General features: G+C 41.4%; 1 protein-coding gene across 1 annotated transcript in view; it reads left to right on the top strand.

Annotated features, from left to right (window-relative positions):
* ptprt (protein tyrosine phosphatase receptor type T) overlaps positions 1 to 18,924 on the top strand; it is a 531,138-nt gene that overhangs the window by 142,320 nt on the left and 369,894 nt on the right. Inside the window, exons 6-7 of the mRNA XM_050039413.1 lie at positions 1,941 to 2,056; positions 5,921 to 6,095. Coding sequence (XP_049895370.1) covers positions 1,941 to 2,056; positions 5,921 to 6,095 — 291 coding nt within the window. The remainder of the gene's footprint in view (positions 1 to 1,940; positions 2,057 to 5,920; positions 6,096 to 18,924) is intronic.

Here is an 18,924-nt window from a genome sequence, read left to right as displayed (position 1 = left end):
TAGTCTGCACAAAATTGATGAGACACAATCGTAAAAACGTCAGCCATTGCCATCAGTGAATGTCATCTTATTTGCAGATAAGCTGATGGCAGTCAACAAGGTGAATATTGGCCAACTATCCACTGCCTGATTGTTCTTAAATATTCTACCTGCTTAAAAGAAAACCACATTCTTAAGATGGTTAAAAGATGTGACTGATGACTATCATAGTCTTCATTGTATATTGTCACATCTTAACTTGGCTAATTTTAGCAGAATGCTAGCTCACTTGCTAGCTAACTAGATCAAGAGGAGTTAGCCTATGTTTAATCAACAATGTAAGATAGGTTTGCTTCTTCCTTATTTCTATGGTAACATTAAAGAGATTTGGAAAAGGACAGGTAGTTTGGTTGCTGACATAGAAAAAAATCAAGGCTAACTTTTCTTTGTATATATTATTTTTGTAAGGCTAGGTACCGCCCCAAAGTAACTTCCTTAGGCTAGGTCGGCACCACGGTCTGTAATCAGTAATAAATGCATAGAGTATCTGATCCCCAGAGGGGGGATATGGGACACATATCCTAAAGTGAAGGTCTTGTTGTCTTCGGCCTCCACTTCTCCCTTTTTTGTTGAGACCAAAGCATCAGTTCACGTTGTTTGGCATCACTCTTAACAGTTAATATTGTAAATATAGCCTCCATCACATACTGCAGTCCTATGTATCGGCTTGAGGAGATATTTCCTGACACCTAGAAACTATCTCATAAATACTGCGTCACCGAGCTAAACAAAACTAGGGTCGCCATGTTTCTCTTTGTTGAGTCTGTCTGACCTACCAACAGTAACTAAGGGGGTTTTGATTATTTTTTTCCTGATACAGCCTCTTATTTGTCTCTTTTTTGTTTTTAATTTCTCCCCATATCCGATATGTTCCTCACTCTACACAGCACTCTCTTCACCTATCTGTCCCTCTATTAGTCATTTATTTCCGCTTGCTTTTTTTGTCTCTCTGAACTGCTGGCACAGAGCATTTAGCTCATCTGTGCCAATCACTAATCAGATTAGTCAAAGTGGGTGAGTCATTGGTACAAAGCAAGAGGAAGAGAGTAGAGGTATTCACTAAAGAAACAAGAAAATAAACTAGACCACAAAGATGTGATATAATGTAAAGATAGGGAGGCAAGAGAACATTTTACAAGGAAGGAAACATTACCAAAAAAACCCAAACTTTATATCTCAGTTCTTGTCATTTGTAACAACCTGACCATTAGCGTCAGGGCGAATTATCATTGTTAAATGATCGATGCATACTCCGTTGGGCTTATCTCTGTCTGCAGACAGGCAAAATGAAATTAACCAGTCGAGGGCTGGTCTCAATGCCAGGCCAAAGTCACCCAGTGTCTGGCAGTCTGTCTCATTGTCTACCTGCTCATCTGTCTCATAGCCATCCCATGAATTTCTCTGCCTCACTCCAGACAGCAACATTAAGCCCTGTTTGAACTGGATTACTGCTGTTGTGGGGTTTCCTGCAAGTGTTTTTTTCTTATTAGCAGTGGCATCTGCTGTTATGATCCAGCGTGGATTTATCACGTCTTTAATAACAAGATGACATCTTTCAGTAGTCTGCCAATTGCTTTAATACATGATTAAAGAACTTTTATTAGTTTAGAAAGCTTGAACAACTCTCTGGAAAGAATGACTTTAACCTTGGGGCGTTTTTTACAAGTACCACCCAAATATACATGAGAAAAATAAAATAAAGAAGTTTGATTTTTCAGAATAAGACAAAGCTTCAGTCTGTTGTCACTGACAGGAAATTAGATCTGTACCCCTTGTCAAAGGCCCTGAACAATTCACATCAAGAATATGATTGGTGCAACAGTAATAGCCTTTTTATCTCCTCTCCATAATATTCTACCTAAATGTTTACATGGTGTCTGTGTCTGCTGTTTATGTTGCAGGTAAAGCGCCTCACTTCCTGCGTCTGCAAAACGTGGAGGTGAACGTGGGTCAGAACGCTACGTTTCAGTGTACCGCTGGAGGGAAATGGTCTCAGCACGATAAACTCTGGCTGCAGGTTAGTACCTTCTTATCAGTATGCATGAATGATATCAGCAGCATGTGAACACGCAGAGCTTGTATAAAGGAGGGTCAGAAGGCTGTAAATTATCCACATATAATAAAATTTTGAACATCTATGGAAAGGTCCAGGAAGTAGAACTTGTACAGGTGAGTCTAATGAAAAATAGAATCATAATTGTAGATTTACTCACATTTTTTTAAGTATTAATTATAGACTGTATAAAAAAATGAAAGCAGCCACAGTGAAGTCACCCACTGGTGTGTTTTGAAGCCTTGAGTTTGGCATTTTGACCGTCGCCATCTTGGATTTTTTGAGTCAGAATTGCTGTGGCTCAGAGTTAGTGCAGGTCGTCCACTAATTGGAAGATCGCCAGTTCCATCCCTGGCTCCTCCAGTCAACATGGCAAAGTATCCTTGGGCAAGATACTGTACCCCAAATTGCTCGCAATGGCTGTTCCATTGGCGTGTGAGTGCATGTGCATGCTTACTAAGTAGCAGGGGGCATCTTTTACGGTAGCTTCGGCCACCAGCGTGTGAATGTGTGAGTGAATGGGTGAATGTGACGTGTAGTGTAAAAGCACTTTGAGTGGTCAGAAGACTAGAAAAGTGCTACACAAGTGCAGTCCATTTACCATATTAAGACAAAAGAGTGGAGCTAACCCTAATGCTAGCTGCTAGCTTGTTTAGATTACAATTAAATGTCATTAACTGAAAACACACTGAAATAGTGACAGCTACACCTATGCGTGAATCTTGGCTTACGTTACCTAATCATATGTGACTTGAAGCGGCCATGCCCTTAATTTTTTGTAATTTTAAGCCATAATCACATGTAAACAGGTGAGTTGTATGAAAATTCACCCCCTGTACCGTTGTCATAACAGAGGAAATTAGCTTAAGAGACCAAAACCATTTTTTGTACCAGGCTTCAAACATGTTTATTTCTGCTGTAAAGTTAGGCATTCTAACATCTGTGAGGATTGGATTGCTCTTGGAGCCAGCCTCAAGTGGCCATTTGGAGAACTGCAGTTCTGCGTTGGCTTCATTTTTCATCGCCGGAGGTTGCTGCTTGGTATTCATACACTGCAAGTTGTCCAGATATGTCAGAGTATGGGCATAGGAGAAGAATGCCAACGGAAAAACTAGGCTGCAAAGTCCAGTATATTCTATATCAGGAAACATCAGTGTTCATTATGACCCACTTGCCATCCATCTCTTAAAGTTTGACTCTAGTAAATGTAACCATTTGTTATTTATGTTTAACCACTAAAGGTTTAGCAGAAGTACTGTTATAGTAACGTAAGGTTTAATATGCCTCAGGCAGTGATTTACAATAATGATTAAACTCTTGACCAGAACTTTACGTGAGGTTTCCTGTTATATGATTTTGATGGACTTCTTCCAGCTGATCCAAAACAACAATCTAATGATCCATCCAATTTTATATTGAATATTCTGCACCAAAGAATCAGTCATTTTATTTAGAAAATAATAATAATAATAATATTCAAACAAAAAGGGAAGTCGACTGTGGCAAACACCCCGAGCCTTCCCACCTCTATTTCAGGATTGATTAAAAGTCCTTGTTCCTCTCTGCACTGATGATTCCATCTCTGTACAAGTGACGTGTGTGTGTGTTGTGTGCATCCATGCCTATATACTCATTCTAGTTTACATGTGCACTGGCAAGCTTGCATGTTTTCACTGCACATGGGTGTATACCACCGAGAACGCTGCTATGTACAGTAATGACATTTGCAATGGAGAGCAGTGACCCTCCTGACTGGAGGTCTGTTGGGGAAAGCATGTTTCTCCAAATTGGCACATAATACTACAGTGGTAAAGGAGATTGGATCTGGAGATGTGGGGATCATATGCAAAGCAGTGCGGTTTTGAGCGTCATGTCTGACTTGCTCTGTTCAAATTGCTTCTGTTCCCTGCCAGATCTTTGACACCAATATGGAGTCCTTTCTGTGTTATTTGTCGGTGCTGTGAGCTGTGAGGGCAGCAGTCACTGGTTGAGGCTGCACTTGCCTTTTCACCCTTTTTTTTGTCAAATGATCAGATGTATGTGATCAGGCTTTATGTGATACAAACCAACATGACCGAATATTGAGCCAATGTGAAAGTGCCTTAAGCACCCTGCAGTTCTGCAAATGAGAGCTAGATGACACCAAGAAAACTCAGACATTGTGATGTCAATGAAAAGAGCCTCAGTTTTATCTTAGAAATTCAGAAATTCAATTCAATTTTTTTTTTCCAATATTAGGCTGAATGTGGTTTTCAGTTGACATCTCAGCCTATGACATTCAGCTTTGGTGGGACAGGCAAGCAGCAAACCCTTCTTTTCACACCCTTTCCCAAATTAAGATTTTCTGACTCCAGTAAATTCCAAATGGCAACAAACAGTAAATCATATTTCAGATTTCAATACATCACTTCAGAAATCTTTGAGTGATGTCATGGATTCTTTGTCCCTTTCTTTTTACATTCACATATGTTTTTCATCTCTTGACACTTCCGTGCAATATTTGTATTTGGATTTATGATCAGATTGTAATTTCCCTGCACCAACACTGAAGCTAGAGTAAGAGTTGCATTTGATGTGAGAAAGAGGCCTCTCTTTTTCATTATTTTCCAACACTGTAAGGAGAGAGCAGCCATCTTGAGCTCTTTACACAGAGACTGTGTTCCAAAAGACTGGTTGACAGTGGCTGGAAACAGGCCTGCTGTCAGATAGGGTCCCATGCAAAGGGCCCAGGGGGGTCCCATGCAGAAATCTATAAGTGTGTGTCAAACCCCATACTTCTGTTAGTACACTTTAATGTAGTACACTATGTACACTAATTTCAACAGGGTAGTACTGTTCACTTTGCACAAACTGGAAGTGACAACAGCTTGTTTTTTCAACCACCTCTTCTTCTCCTTTGTCTTCCTTTTTAAATGTTGAATTGCAAACAGATGGTGGAGCATTATTGCCAACATTTGACCGCTATCTCTGCCCACACATAAACTAAACTTATGCAACAACATCAGTGCAGATTGAAATTTGTTGCCACAGACTGGTTAGCTAGCTAGTATACCCCATTCCCTGCAGTTACTGTGAAAATCGTGCAGGTGAAACTTAAACAGCAGAGGTCAGATTTGCAGAGCAGACATGTGCCGCTAATGTAAAGATGTGAAGCAAACAGCAGGCTGACCAGCAGAGTCAAAATGCCTCACCAAGAATCAGGGGTTCAAAAAAGAAAAGCCAAAATACAGAGAGAACAAGAAAAAGAAATAGGCATGGGTAGAGCTTCCAAATATCTGGGCATAACACAAGTATGAATAAGCACCAGGTATGACAGAAGCTTAATGTGGCAAAGGTGAGGAGTTACCATGACTCAGTTTTAAAGCTAGTATAGTATCATGTAAAACTAGATGACCTAAGGCATCAGTTGGTACTTTGTCATGCTATCTTGCTGGGAAGGGTCTAAATAATGCCCCAAAGTTAGACTAAATGTTGGTGAGGGAAAATGTGGCATTGTCATTTTTCAAAATGGCATATTTGAAAGTTTCTGCATACTGGGGTCCCTCAGCAGACTTGGAATTGCATAAAATGGGTTTGACTGGAAAACTTTGACTCTTGTGGATTCAGGAAGCCCAATGGTATTCATGTGTGATGATGTTCGCCCCCATGGTGAAATTGTCCACATTGATATTCGAGCTAAGGGTGTGTGATGATGGAGTGAATCTGGATGAGGGGCCCAATTTAAAAAAAAATTGTCCCCCGTCCATAATTCCTGATAGCTGGCCTGGTGAGAACATGCTACAAGGCTTTTGCCAATAAGTGACTGGTCTTATCTTTCTCGTTATGCAGCAGTGGAACGGTAGGGACACGGCGCTGATGGTGACCAGGGTGGTGAACCACAGACGTTTCTCTGCAACCGTCAGCGTTGGCGACACCTCCCAGCGCAGCACCAGTCGTTACCGCTGTGTCATCCGATCCGACGGCGGGTCAGGGGTGTCCAACTACGCCGACCTCATCGTTAAAGGTATGTTCTGCTGTTCAACTTCTTCTCACACGGATCAAAAGTCGGAGGTAAACTCCCTTAAAACCAGAGTGTTTGTGATGAATTTAAATTGGTGAAAGAAGAGCGGCGCTTGACAAATCTGATCAGCGTGGATGCAGTTAAGTGGGACAACTTCTTTAATGTAGAGAAAGTGAGAAACAAGCCTGGGTTGTGGTTGGGTAGTTTTGTGTGTGTGCTTGTGTGTGTGTATTTGGCTGTTGCTCATTAGTGCTGTGAGAATGCTGAGGACAGAATACTGAACAGACTTCAGAGTAGTGACTAGAACTCACAATGAGCCCCCTTTCACTCCATTTCTGTCTGCGTCTGTCAGTCTTTCACCTCATTTTCTTTCTTCTCCTGTGGCATCCCCTTCCTTTCTCTCAAGCTTTGGAATAGATGGCAACAAATTGTTTGTTGATTAAAAATGAATAAGATCATTTTTAAAAGTTCTAAAAGAATATTTGTGGAGGTTCCTGTTTCTCCCGGTGCAGCAGTAGTTCAGCAAGAATACAGGAGAAGGTGGTATATCTACGAAGGAGCTCTATCTTTTACTTCTTACCTGAGGTGGGGCACTCAAGTCACATGACTTGACTCGAGTCGCAGATTTGAGGCCTTTTGACTTACTTGACTAACACTGATGAAAGACTCTACTTGACTTTGTCTTGATATTCATGACTTGAGACTTTGACTTGAAAGGACTTGACTTATCTTATCCATTAATTGAGTCATTTTTTGGTTTGTAAAAATTCTGGAAATACTGAGAGGTAGCATCACATTTACCCAGAACCCAAAATGACACATTCGTAATGTTTGTTTTGTCAGTCCAAACCTCAACATAGAAATTAATTATGAAATAATAAAAAGCAAAAAATCTTTGTGAAGCTGGAACCATTAAATGTTTTTGCAATAAAATGACTTAGATGATTATCAAAATAGTGGCAGATTTATTTTCTGTCAATTCACTAACTGACTCATAGTTTCAGCTGTACTTGAACATGTTCATATGTTTTGAGTGTAAAGTCTTAATTTTGAAAGTAACCAGTAACTAAAGCTGTCAGATAAATGTAGTGGAGTAGAGGTAGACGGTGGCAGGAGAACAAAAGACTCACAGTACCTGAGTAAATGTGTTTAGTTACATTCCACCTCTGGGTGCAGCTTACGTTGTATTATCTTTATGAGTTTGTGAGTTTAACTTGACTCGACTTGCTTGATTTTCAACAACTTGCTTAAGACTTGTGCATGTGTGACTTACTCCCACCTCTGCCTCTTACACCACCAGAAACCCTTTGACCTGTCCAGTATCGTATTCCTATTTCCCATGTGGTCAAACCCACAGACCGCTATTATAATTTCTACTCAAGCCTTCAAAACCCTATACGATTTATAAAGTATTTATAACATGTTACACAAGTAATCAATTTTCTATGCAATTTAATGAGGTCCACTTCACACAGTGAGTACTCTACAGTTTAACTGAAGTGCATGAACAAGCAGAGAATACGTAGTGTTGGCAAAAACAGATAAAAAAATGTTTATATCACTTGCACAATAATGAGGGTTGAAGTGGTTAAAGTATACAGTAATGACTACTAATCAAAAGCAGCAAATATTAAAAATTACAATCTCGCCTCTCTGTTCCTCCCTGCCTGTCCTTTATCTCCTCTTCTTCGTCACTCTTCTTCCACCCCCCCTCACCTCCTGTTTTCTCTGTCCCTCTTGTATTTATCTGTGCGGCTCGACAAATCCCCTTGTCGAGGACATTCAAATCCTCTAATGCGATCTACTCAGCTCTGCCCTCACACTCAATACAGGGCAAAAAATATTAAGGAATCTCTGATATTTCCATCCCACTCTCCATCTCATGGTTCATGTAAACAAGAGGAAATACAACGCTGTCCTGCTGAGAAGGATATTGATGTACTGTTGGATAATGCTGTTTTAGGGCCTTTGATAGAATTATAGCATCGCAGCTATCTGTTGTTGTCAGACGTAATTACATTCTTTTACCTGTCTCCTCATCTCTTTCTGTTGTGCTCTGTGTGTTTTGAATTCTCTTTATTTATCTGTGACTCACTTCACTGTCAGCTCATGGACTTTTCTCCTCGTATACTTTAGCATTAGATCAGTAAAGAGATTGGATAGTTCACTGCTGTCTGTAAACAGAAGTGTTTGCTAAAATGTTAGCATGAGCCTGCTATCACTCATAGGGTAAGATTATAGTCTTGACCACTGATGTATTGAGAGACCTGGATACAGTATTGAATGCAAGACCCAGGAGCAGCTCTTTTACACTTTTGAAATGTTATCAGGCTGACTGGATCAAATCCTGATAGTGAAACGAGTCATTTTGCGAGGGGTCTCACTGATTTTCAGATGTCTCTTGCGCCATGAAAATCAATGGGAAAAAGTGTTTTGGGCCCAGTGGCATCACATGCCAGACCCTGGAACATTGCAATACCACTGTTTGACCACTACGAAAATTGGCTTCAAAGTTCGGCACACTTCCTGTTGGCCTGGGGTCTCATTTATAAACATTGTGTACACACAAAATGAGGCCTGTAAGATGCATACGCTACTTCCAGCGCAAAAGCTGTGATCTATAAAACAGACTTGATGAGAGAAACTTTGACCCATGCTTACGAACATTTTGGAGACAGGAAATTGGCGACACAGATGGTAAGGTGGGAGCCTAATTGTAGAAGTTGTCTAATGTTTTATGGCGCACGCCATTTTGGCTTTGGTCCGTACATTTTTAGTATGGATCCTACGCACTGTTTTAGAAATGAAACCTCTGGTCTTGACCCATTGTGTATTGTGTGCTAGTGTGTTACGACTGAGCCTTCTATCTCTTGAATATAATGACTAGATGGTGTTTAGCTTGTGGTGTTCAAAGTGCTATTTGAAAAACTCAGCATCAATGTTTCTTCACAGAAATCATGACCCGCGTCATTCAGGGTAATCCACATACCTTTTTTGGGAGCAGTTTCATGTCGAAAGTATTTTCTTTCTGCGATCTGCCATCTATATTGCCACACAGAAGGAAGCATCACCTCCTCATGGATAAGCAGCTCGTGCTCATAGCAGCGTGAGATGTGAACATTAACGGCGTCCTCCTCGGTTGAGGTGTAACATTAGCTAGCTCAGTGGTGCTAGGTGAGCTAGAAGTAGATTCGCGCTTCCTTGTGCGCAGTAATACATTTGGTGTGTGTAGTTTGGTAAAAAGAAAGTTCCTTAGTATTCATTTTGTGTTGATTGTGGCCCCTGTGGACAAAAGCGGAAGTATTTCAATGAGTGTAAACTTACATACATACATCCTTTTCAGGTCTGCATGCCTGTAAGCGTGCGCTTGATTTAGCAGAATCGGACCCGGGGCAGGCATTAAGAATAACTACATAGAGGTTGCTAATCTTGCTGATGGTTTTGTTTGCTTGTGTAGGTCATGTAGAGGCATCAGTATTAAAATGAGACTGTTTCATTGCTCCTTAAAAACTCCTTGTAGGTGCTTTAACCATATGCTACAATGACAGCACAGCACTTAACATATTCTGCTAAAGAGTTAACACTGGGCAGCCTATTTATATACTTGCATTGTGGCACAGAGCCGAACAATCGACCATGGCCTCCAGTTTTTACCCTGTCTTATATCCTTTAATACACCATCTAACCAGCAGGAAAAACACCTCTCAAGAATTCTGTATTCTCTTTTTAGGTGTCCTTGACCGAGACACAGACGCGCCATGTGCTCAGTCACTGTAAAGCTGAGTTTATGCTTGGTTGCTTGACATTCTCCGGGGTTGTCTTTTGACAACATTCTGCGTCGCACCTCGGCCCAAATTTATACTTTGGGAGCAGAGGTAGAGACACAGAGGAATGGTTTTGGGATTAAAGTATAACGTAACCACAGAAATGTCATTTAACAATAAAATGCTTACAGTGAAGTTTAAATTGGATGTCTGAGATACATTTTTACAGGCCCCCCTCTCTACCTTGAGATTATTTTTATTTTACTAAACATAAAGAAAATATCTTTATGTGGTGCGAGGGGGAATTGAACTGTGTTTGATTTTTAATGGAATTTAAATTGCATTACTGAAATGCATTTAAATGTAGCGGCGCACCGGCCTAAATTATGTTCTCAATGCATATTTGGTATGAATTATGCTGTTAACCTTATTTGGTGTGAAGGATGTTTTAATCTTGAGGGAGGCTGGAGTGTGTGTGTGTGTGTGTGTGTGTGTGTGTTGTATGTGTGCTGTTTTGATTAGATGATAGTCCAGGGACTGAAACTGTCATTACCATCTGTTAGCAGAACACACAGACTGCACTCCTGAGAACGTCCAAATGTGTGTGTGTGGCTTATCCTGCTAAATGTGTCTTTTAGTGTGTCTATGTTTCTGTGTCTGTCCTCTGTCTGTGTGTATGTGTGTGTGTGTGTGTGTGTGTGAAGCTCAGGTGCTGTCAGCCATGCATTGTGCCAGGGGAATAACCTATGCCAACACAGTCAACAGGAGCTGCAGTATTACACATACACATCTCCATGAAACCCCTTTGTGTGTGCAGTGTGCGTTGCTTAATGTGTGTATGTGTTATTGTCCTTGATGTGTGTATATTTTGAGTTTTTTCATTCTATTCATTCATGTGTGGTGGGATCATCTGCGTGCAGCTTAATTTGTCTCTGGGTGTGTGTATCTGTGTGCCTTGTCATTTGTGTTTTCATCTGTGAGCTGTCGCGGTTATTGTGTGGCCAAATTAAACTGTGGCCGTGTGTATGTGTGCGTTTGCGCGTTCTCTCGGGCTGCTAAGTGAAATTCGGGTTAATTACTGTGTCGTTCAGCCAGGTGTGACCAGGGGAATCTGGAGAGAGACACTTCCCATGTTACAGTGCCCTCTCTGTGTGCTGTGCATGACTGTGTGAGCGCTCATTCATGCATGTTAATCGGTGACACTACATTGTTGGCCTGCTGAACAGATGATGTCTTCCTTGCTGACTAACTTAGAAAAGAAAGCTTAAACCTAATATTCAAGGATAAACTAACTTTCTGATGAAGTTTTATTATAAAGCAGAGTTAGATAAATAAACAGCACAAGTTTTTGTTTGTAGAAAAATGGGACAACATCTGTGAGAAATGATGTTGTCTGTGTGATGCTTTCAGCCTTTAATTCTCATTGATCCTGGTTGAAATTGTATGCATTGCTATCTGTCACAGTGTCCTTTATATTACTACTGCGAGCACCAAAAACTAAAATGTTCAGTGGCTTTCGAGATCCAGTGTGTAGGATTTAGGGGGATTTATTGGCGGACATGGAATATAAAATGATGAAGTATGTTTTCTATAGTGTGGTCACCTGAAAATAAGAATCGTTGTGATTTCCTTACCTTAGAATGAGCAATTTATATCTTCATAGGGAGCTGGTCCTCATCTATGGAGATCACCATGTAACAACTATGTTTCCATGGTAGCCCAGAATGGACAAACCAAACACTGACAGCCACCGTAGTTAGCAGCCCCTCCGTCACGACAAGACATTCTCACTTCAACCTCGTTACATATCAACGTTTGGTCATGGACTCTCCACATTGAGATATGACGTGCAAGGTACCTTGTACTATGTCAGTACAATGCTGTGGAGCGACGTTACTTTCCTTCAACCACAAATGCACATGGTTATGTTTTGCCAACACACATACGTGGTTGGGTTTAGGAAAGAAAAGGGTTTGGCTTTACAGTCCTATGGGAAGCGAACACCGGCCGTCTGGATGAAAACTGATAGTTGCTGGACCCATCCACCTCCCCTCCCACCTGCCGCACTTGGGCTTTTGCCGCTTTAAGTTTCGTTGTTGTCCCACTGCGTCTTCCCCTGACGCTGCAAGGCACTGTTAAACAATAATGAGGAGCGGCTGTGTATTATGCCAACATGAAAAGACAACTCTTTTTGTTGGTGTCTGACGCTGGAGACGCTGAACAAGCACCAGTTTTGGACGACTTCAGAGTGAGACTAGGTTGGTGACGACAGTGTCGAGAAACACTGACTTTTTTAATGTGAGACTGTTCTGTTCAGTGTTTTTGCTGGTTTAAGTCACGGGTCAGGTTGTTCTGGCGAGTGAGAGACCTCTTTGTATAATTTGGTTTGCAGTCAAACCCTGCTGAGGGTCTAGATCAGAAATAAGGTGAGCACAGATGAAGTTGTCAGAGAAAAAAGGTGAGGAAACATTTGCAGATGTCAGATGTTAGGTAAGAGGGCCACCTGTGACATGCCAAACGGTGTAGGAGAATCATCGATTTGTAATGTAAACTGCTTTATTCAATATTTTCACCAGTTTTAATCACCTGGTCTGGTTCTTCAGGAGAGGAAGAGACCTCTGTGGACAATTCGACTCCTGCTAAAATCCTCCTTAATAATGTTCACTGACTGAATTCTAATCAGGAGAAATGTCAGCTGGTTGCAATCCGCTATCCCCACCGCTAGCTGTCACAAATCCCCCTAAATCTTACACACTGGACCTTTAAGTAAAAGCACAGAAGAAATGAAAGTAAAGCATAAATATGTATCTGAAACAAGTCATTGTTTGACATATTTTTATGAATAACACAAGTCTGTATGTTGTCTATTTGTAGTACACACTATGAGGTAGCACAAACCATGACATTACATCGAAATCTTACTCTGTAAAGTGATTTATCCTCTGGCTCAAACTTTTACTGACAATAATTTTCATCAAAATAACAATCTAGAAGAATTAGAAAACACAACAAATCTTACAGTAACACATATAACCCCGCAAATTAAAGATACCATACCACAACTGGGACATAAAGTACATTTTTACTTTTATGAAATAGTCGTTTTTAGATTCCTTAATCCTTTAGAATAATCTTTGAAGAAAGGAAAAATAACTTCATACATAAAAGTGTAAGAAGTAGGGTGTTTCACAGACTTACTAAATGCATTAATGAAAGTGGAAAGATTACCACACATAGCACAATGCATGGATTACCACACTTATCTGTTGGTTGTTTTTAATGATTTCTTTGTACACTGCAGAAAAAGACAGTACAGTCAAACCAAGTTCACTTCAAATGAAAGATCAGAAAGACTTGAGGAAACAGGCAATGGAAATTAAAGGCGGACAGGAGGACATGTAATTACATATTTAATACGAGGCCTCACACCTCCTCTGTCATCTCTCCATCATTCAGTGTTCCCTCCGCCTCATCTCCTCACGTCGTCATTTCCCTCGTATTCACACCTCCGCCTCACTTCACACCTCCCTTAAAGTTCATTCTGTATATGTTAATTATGTTAAAGAAAACACATAGCAACAGTGATTTGTTGTGAACACAGTCCCGTCCTCCCGTGCCTTATAAAAAAACATCTTTGCATTAATGGCACCAACAGAGAGAAAAACATCACTATTGCTCGAATAAATGAGAAATAATTATTCAGTATTCTAGAAATGATAAAATAGCTTTTTAGTTGAAAAATTAAGAAAATTATCCACTGATATTTGTAATAGACTCTTTTAGGGCAGACATCACAATGACGTCATTTCATTAGCAGGAGGCAAAACAGGACTCTCCCCCACAGGGCTGTAGGCTACATAGGAGTCTTACAATGTGGTCTTGTTGTGTTAATGGGAGCCAGAATAGAAGGAGTCATGGCTCAAACTTGAATCTGATCACATAGCCGCCACTGCCCGTCAACAAACAAAGAGAACTATGACAACTGCACGTGCAGTCATCAAAAATGCTCACATGTGCTGCGCGCACTTCATATCAGGTTAGGGAAAAAGTATTTCCTGTTGTAGGGATGAATAATGTTATGTGTATTAAGGGTTATCATGTCCACCTCATCAGAAACTGGGGAGGGATTAAGAGGAATATTGGATTTCTCTGGATTTCTCTGGTGGTCCCGGAGAGTGAGTGACCTGGCACGGTGCGTTTGTAAATTCAGTCTGACGCTCTACACTAAAATGAAAGCCCTGTTGGTGGAAGAAACGGAGCGTTATATTTCTATATGAGGTAACGAACAGTTAAATTAACCACACAATCACTCCACCTGGCGCTCTGCCAGTGCCCAGAGTGTGCTCTGCTACTCGGAGAGTGCGGTGCTCTGGATAACTGAACAGTACATTAAGACAGCGCTCTGACTTTATGAACAGTCCAGTTTGTGTCAGAGTGCGGTCCGGCACTCGGAATAAGTATTTCTGAACGCACCACTCGCATCATCTTCCTCCACTGTCTAAAACAAGCCAACAGAATTTACCAGCTGGCTCTAGCTAGTGTCTGTGGAGAACTGTTTTGCCTCCAACTAAGCCCCGCCCACCGAAAAATGTCATACTGTTTACTAACAGTGAAAGCGTCTTTAAGACACACCCTCACACATACACACACACACACACACACACACATATAAACACACACAGCGTCCAGTTTGACAGGACAATAAAGGATGTCCTTGAAGAACATGTCACTAAAAATGCCATTCTGCCATTCTGCTGAAAGCCTACACACACACACACACACACACACACACACACACACACACACACACACACACACACACACAGATGTTTTTCTCTGCTCCTGTGCGTTTCTCATTTGTATGGTTCTTGTCAAACAGATGCAGTAAGAGCCCCAGGGCAACAAGGTCTCACCATACCCCTGGCTGTGCTTGTGTGTGTGTGTGAGAGAGAGTGTGTGTGTGCGTCAGAGTGAGCAAGCTCCCATGCTGACATGTCTGTGTCTCGGGGAGTATGAATGTAGGCTGTGTTTTGGCTGTGTATCTGCATTCATGTGTGTGTGTGTGTGTGTGTGTGTCTGTGTGTGTGTGTGTGCTGTCTGTCAGAGATAAGACTCAGTGGGGCGTAGCAGAGATCCAGGAGAGCCACTGTCAGCCAGTGCCCTGTGGACACCATGCAGAGACACCATGTGTGTGCGCTGTGTGTCAGTTCCCCAGGAATACTGCTACATCTTTCTAAGTCTCCCTGGGTGGTCATAAAGCTGATTGTAGTCCAAGAATTAGACCCAGAAGTGCCACCACAATGTGTAAGTGTCTGTGAATGCCTCTGTGTCTGCATATGTGTGTGTCCGTAGAGCTTTCTGTCTCCCAAAGCTTGTTCTTGGCACATTCTTCTATGTGTCTGTTCCCCGATAAGGAAATCAATAGGAGAGTGGACAGCTCAGCCCTATGTGTCAGATCTGTGGAAGCCCACAGATGCTCTGAAATCCCACTGGGCGTGAACACAACACAACCTCCAATTTATAAAAATAACTGCTTGAGAAGTGTGTTTGACTTCCAAGTGCAGGAGCTTTATTCCAAAATGAGATGTCAAACATTTGAAAAGGCACAGTTAAGAGACGTCAAACATCACGAGTAACTTTACTGAGCGGCTGGCAGTTGTAGTGTAACCCTTAGATAAATGATTCCACCTTCTTAAAAGCTCAAGTTATCTTCTAGTTATCAAAGGACAGTAAGTTCTTCCATAAACCTGGGGGGACAGAGCCTTCTCCGTTGCTGCCCCCACCCTCTGGAACTCCCTCCCAAAACACATCCGTGACTGCACTGACCTCCCATCATTCAAATCACTACTAAAAACTCACCTATTCCGTTCTGCTTTTAATGTTTAGCTAATTTTTATTCATTTATTTATTTATTTGTTTTTCACTCCCACTGCTATTCCTCCTTGTCTTCGATGGTTTTTGCTGATAATTGTTTTTTGATGTGTTTTAACCGTTTCTGTAAAGCAGCTTTGAAAAGCGCTTCATAAATAAAATGTATTGTTATTATTATTATAAAAAGCGGTATTCAAGTAAGAAGAAGAAAAAAATGACAACTGTTATTGTACTGATAGAATTATGCCGGCCCAATGTCAGCAGGGAAGGTCAAAGGATGCAGACGACCCCAGCTCAAGGCCCAGAGGTGGCTTTGCTTGCATTCGGTGTAAGAAAGAGGCCTCTCTTTTTCATTATTCTCCACCTCTGTAAGAAGAGAGCAGCCATCTTGAGCTCTTTATGTAGTAGTTGTGGTCCAAAAGCCTGGTTAGGATCAGGTAGAAACAGACCTGCTGTCAGGGGGTCAAAGTGTACAGATCACCCCAGCCCATGGCCCAGGGAGGGCCCATGCAAAAGTCTATGGTTGACCCTTAAATGGGATCAAGAATCAATTTACTTACTGACTTACAATATATATCGCTGACAATACAAGTTATATATTTACATGATAAATAAAAGTATTGTTATCATCTGATGCCGAACTTATTGTGATAATGGTGCGGTTGAAACTCAAACAGCAGGGGTCAGACTTGCAGAACACACTTGTGCCACTAACCCTAACCCTAAGATGTGAGACGAAGTGCGGCCTGGCTAGTGAAGTCAAAATGCCTCACCAAAGATCAGGGGCTCAAAAAATAAAAGCCAGGGTTCAGAGAGAACCAGAAAATAAAAGAAGCAGAGAGGCAATGGCAAAATTTGTGACCATAAAAACCAGGTATGACAGAAGATGCTTGTGCTGGTAGTATGGTGTCATGTGAACTGGACGGTCTAAGGCATCAGTTGATACCTTGTCATGTTATCTTGTCAGGAAAGGGTCGAATAACGCTCCAAAGTTAGGATACATTTTTAGGGAAAAAGTGGCATTGTCATTTCTCAGAATAGTGTATTTGAATTTTCTGCATACTGGGGTCCCTCAGTAGTCTTGGAAATTGCATGTGTTGGGTTTGACTGGAAAACCTAGACTCTTTCGGATTCAACGAGTCCAATGGTATTCATCTGTGATGATGTTAGCCCACATAGTGAGTCTATTTGAAATTGCCCATGTTGATATTTGAACTGGTAGGAGGCCCAGGGGTAGACCTAGAATATGCTGGAGGAATTACACATCTCATCTGGTCTGGGGACGCCTTGGGGTCCCCCAGGTGAAGCTGGGAAATGTCACTGGGGAGAGGGACATATGTAGTTCTTTACTGAGTTTGCTGCCCCCATGACCCAGACCCAGATAAGGGGATGAAAGTGGATGAATGGAGTTGAGGGTATTCGGTGATGGTGCTGGAGTGAGTGTGGATGAGAGGCCCAATTTAAAAATTTGTAATGGCTGGTCTGGCGCTATGTACATTATGCTGTCAAGAGAAGAGGTAAACATGGAGTTAAACATCACACATTGAGTTAAAACAGCACTGACAGCATGGTAAAATGGAAAAAAGTCAGGAAACAGAAACAGAGGCTATGTCCTTGCTGCAGCAGCCATGGGTTCGATTCCATGTCTGGCTCTTTGCTGCATGTCTTCCCCTGTCTCTCTCCCCATTTCATGCTAGACTTTCCTATCTAATCATGGCAAAGATGCCAACAAAAAAAAACTGATGGCTTTTTACGAAAATATACTGATAAAACCAGGGGATGATTTGAAATAAAGGCCTGTCTCTAATATAAGCCTATACTAAGGTCTGGTTGCCTCTGCATTGTAGGTAATTGAAGTCCCTTTTTGTTATGGATATACTGTATTATTTTTTCTTGGAAACAGAAGTAAAACTCAACAAACAAAGAAAAGAAAACCACCAACATAAACTCAAGATTTACTCAAGTAATTTGATCTGACATCCTTTAAAATAAAAATTTGGCTCACGTCAGTTTGTATTGGATTAGTATGGATTCAAGTCACTGCAATTTGGTAGGGCTTATTTTGCTATACCTGCACTGATGAAGAAAAAAATAGATAACATAAAATTATGAAATATACACAAGGTTGGACCAGAAAAATATAGATGCATCAATAAACGATTGTTCATAAATTGATGATACTTTCATCAAGTTTTATGAGGAGTTGCTCCTTGAGCATTTTATGTGAAAACTTATGCAAGTCTGTTTATCTGCCTACATCAGCCAGTGTGTGTGTGTGTGTCTGTGTGTGTGTGAAGGGAAGCGTACACCCATACAGTGTACACTCCACCTGCCTCTTTAACCATGTCCTGAGGGTTTGCCTTGGGGGATATGTGTGTGTATGTGTGCAAGTTGTGTTGTGTATGCTGGCCGCTTTGTCATGCCGTTGGTATTCTATGTCCATTGCTCTTTCATGTGCAGCGGCCTGTGTGTGCATGTGGATTTCTGTGTGTGTGTGTGTGTGTGTGTGTGTGTGTGTGTGTGTGTCAGAGAAAATGGACACTTCACACAGAATTTCTGAAGAGAAATATAAGTAATGCATGAACAGGTACGGTGAGAGGGAGGTGGAGGAGGAGGAGGAGTGGAGGTGAGAAAAGGAAAAGAAAAAGGTACAGAGGAAGTAGAAAGGGGGGCAGTGAGAACTGCGGGGAGCAGAGACGAGAGGATGCAGGGATGAGGTGAAAAGTTGAAACCAAAGACTGGGGAGCAGAACATGGTGGTGAGGAAGTAAAGAGAAAAGGTGAACTAAAAGTGTATAACAGGAGAAATGAATACAAATAAAGAAGATGAAAGGGAAAGAGGAAAATAAGATGTAAAGATAGTATCGCTGTAACCTCTTTGTATTCATACCAAACCATCGATGTCCAGTGTATGCAGCTGCACACAGAATACACGGTATGTAGATTGATGCACATAATGTGGAATCATAGTTTGCAAGCCCGAGTTTCACCTGGAAACTTTTAGCCACAACATATGCTGAGGTTAGCACAACGAGGGGACTGGCATGTTATTCAGTCACAATAATGCAAGTGCAAATGCCAGAGGAGCAAAGATGCCGCTGGATGGAGTGTCGGCATTGCTCAACCGTTGTAGTGGATGTGAATAGTGACACATTGAATATGCTAACACACATTTGACAGCATCACCCAGATGTGGAG

This window comes from Epinephelus moara, chromosome 24 (genome assembly GCF_006386435.1).
Source record: "Epinephelus moara isolate mb chromosome 24, YSFRI_EMoa_1.0, whole genome shotgun sequence".
Classification (NCBI taxonomy): Eukaryota; Metazoa; Chordata; class Actinopteri; order Perciformes; family Serranidae; genus Epinephelus; species Epinephelus moara.
Note: the sequence above shows the minus strand (reverse complement) of the source record. Positions and strands in the feature narration are given on the sequence as shown.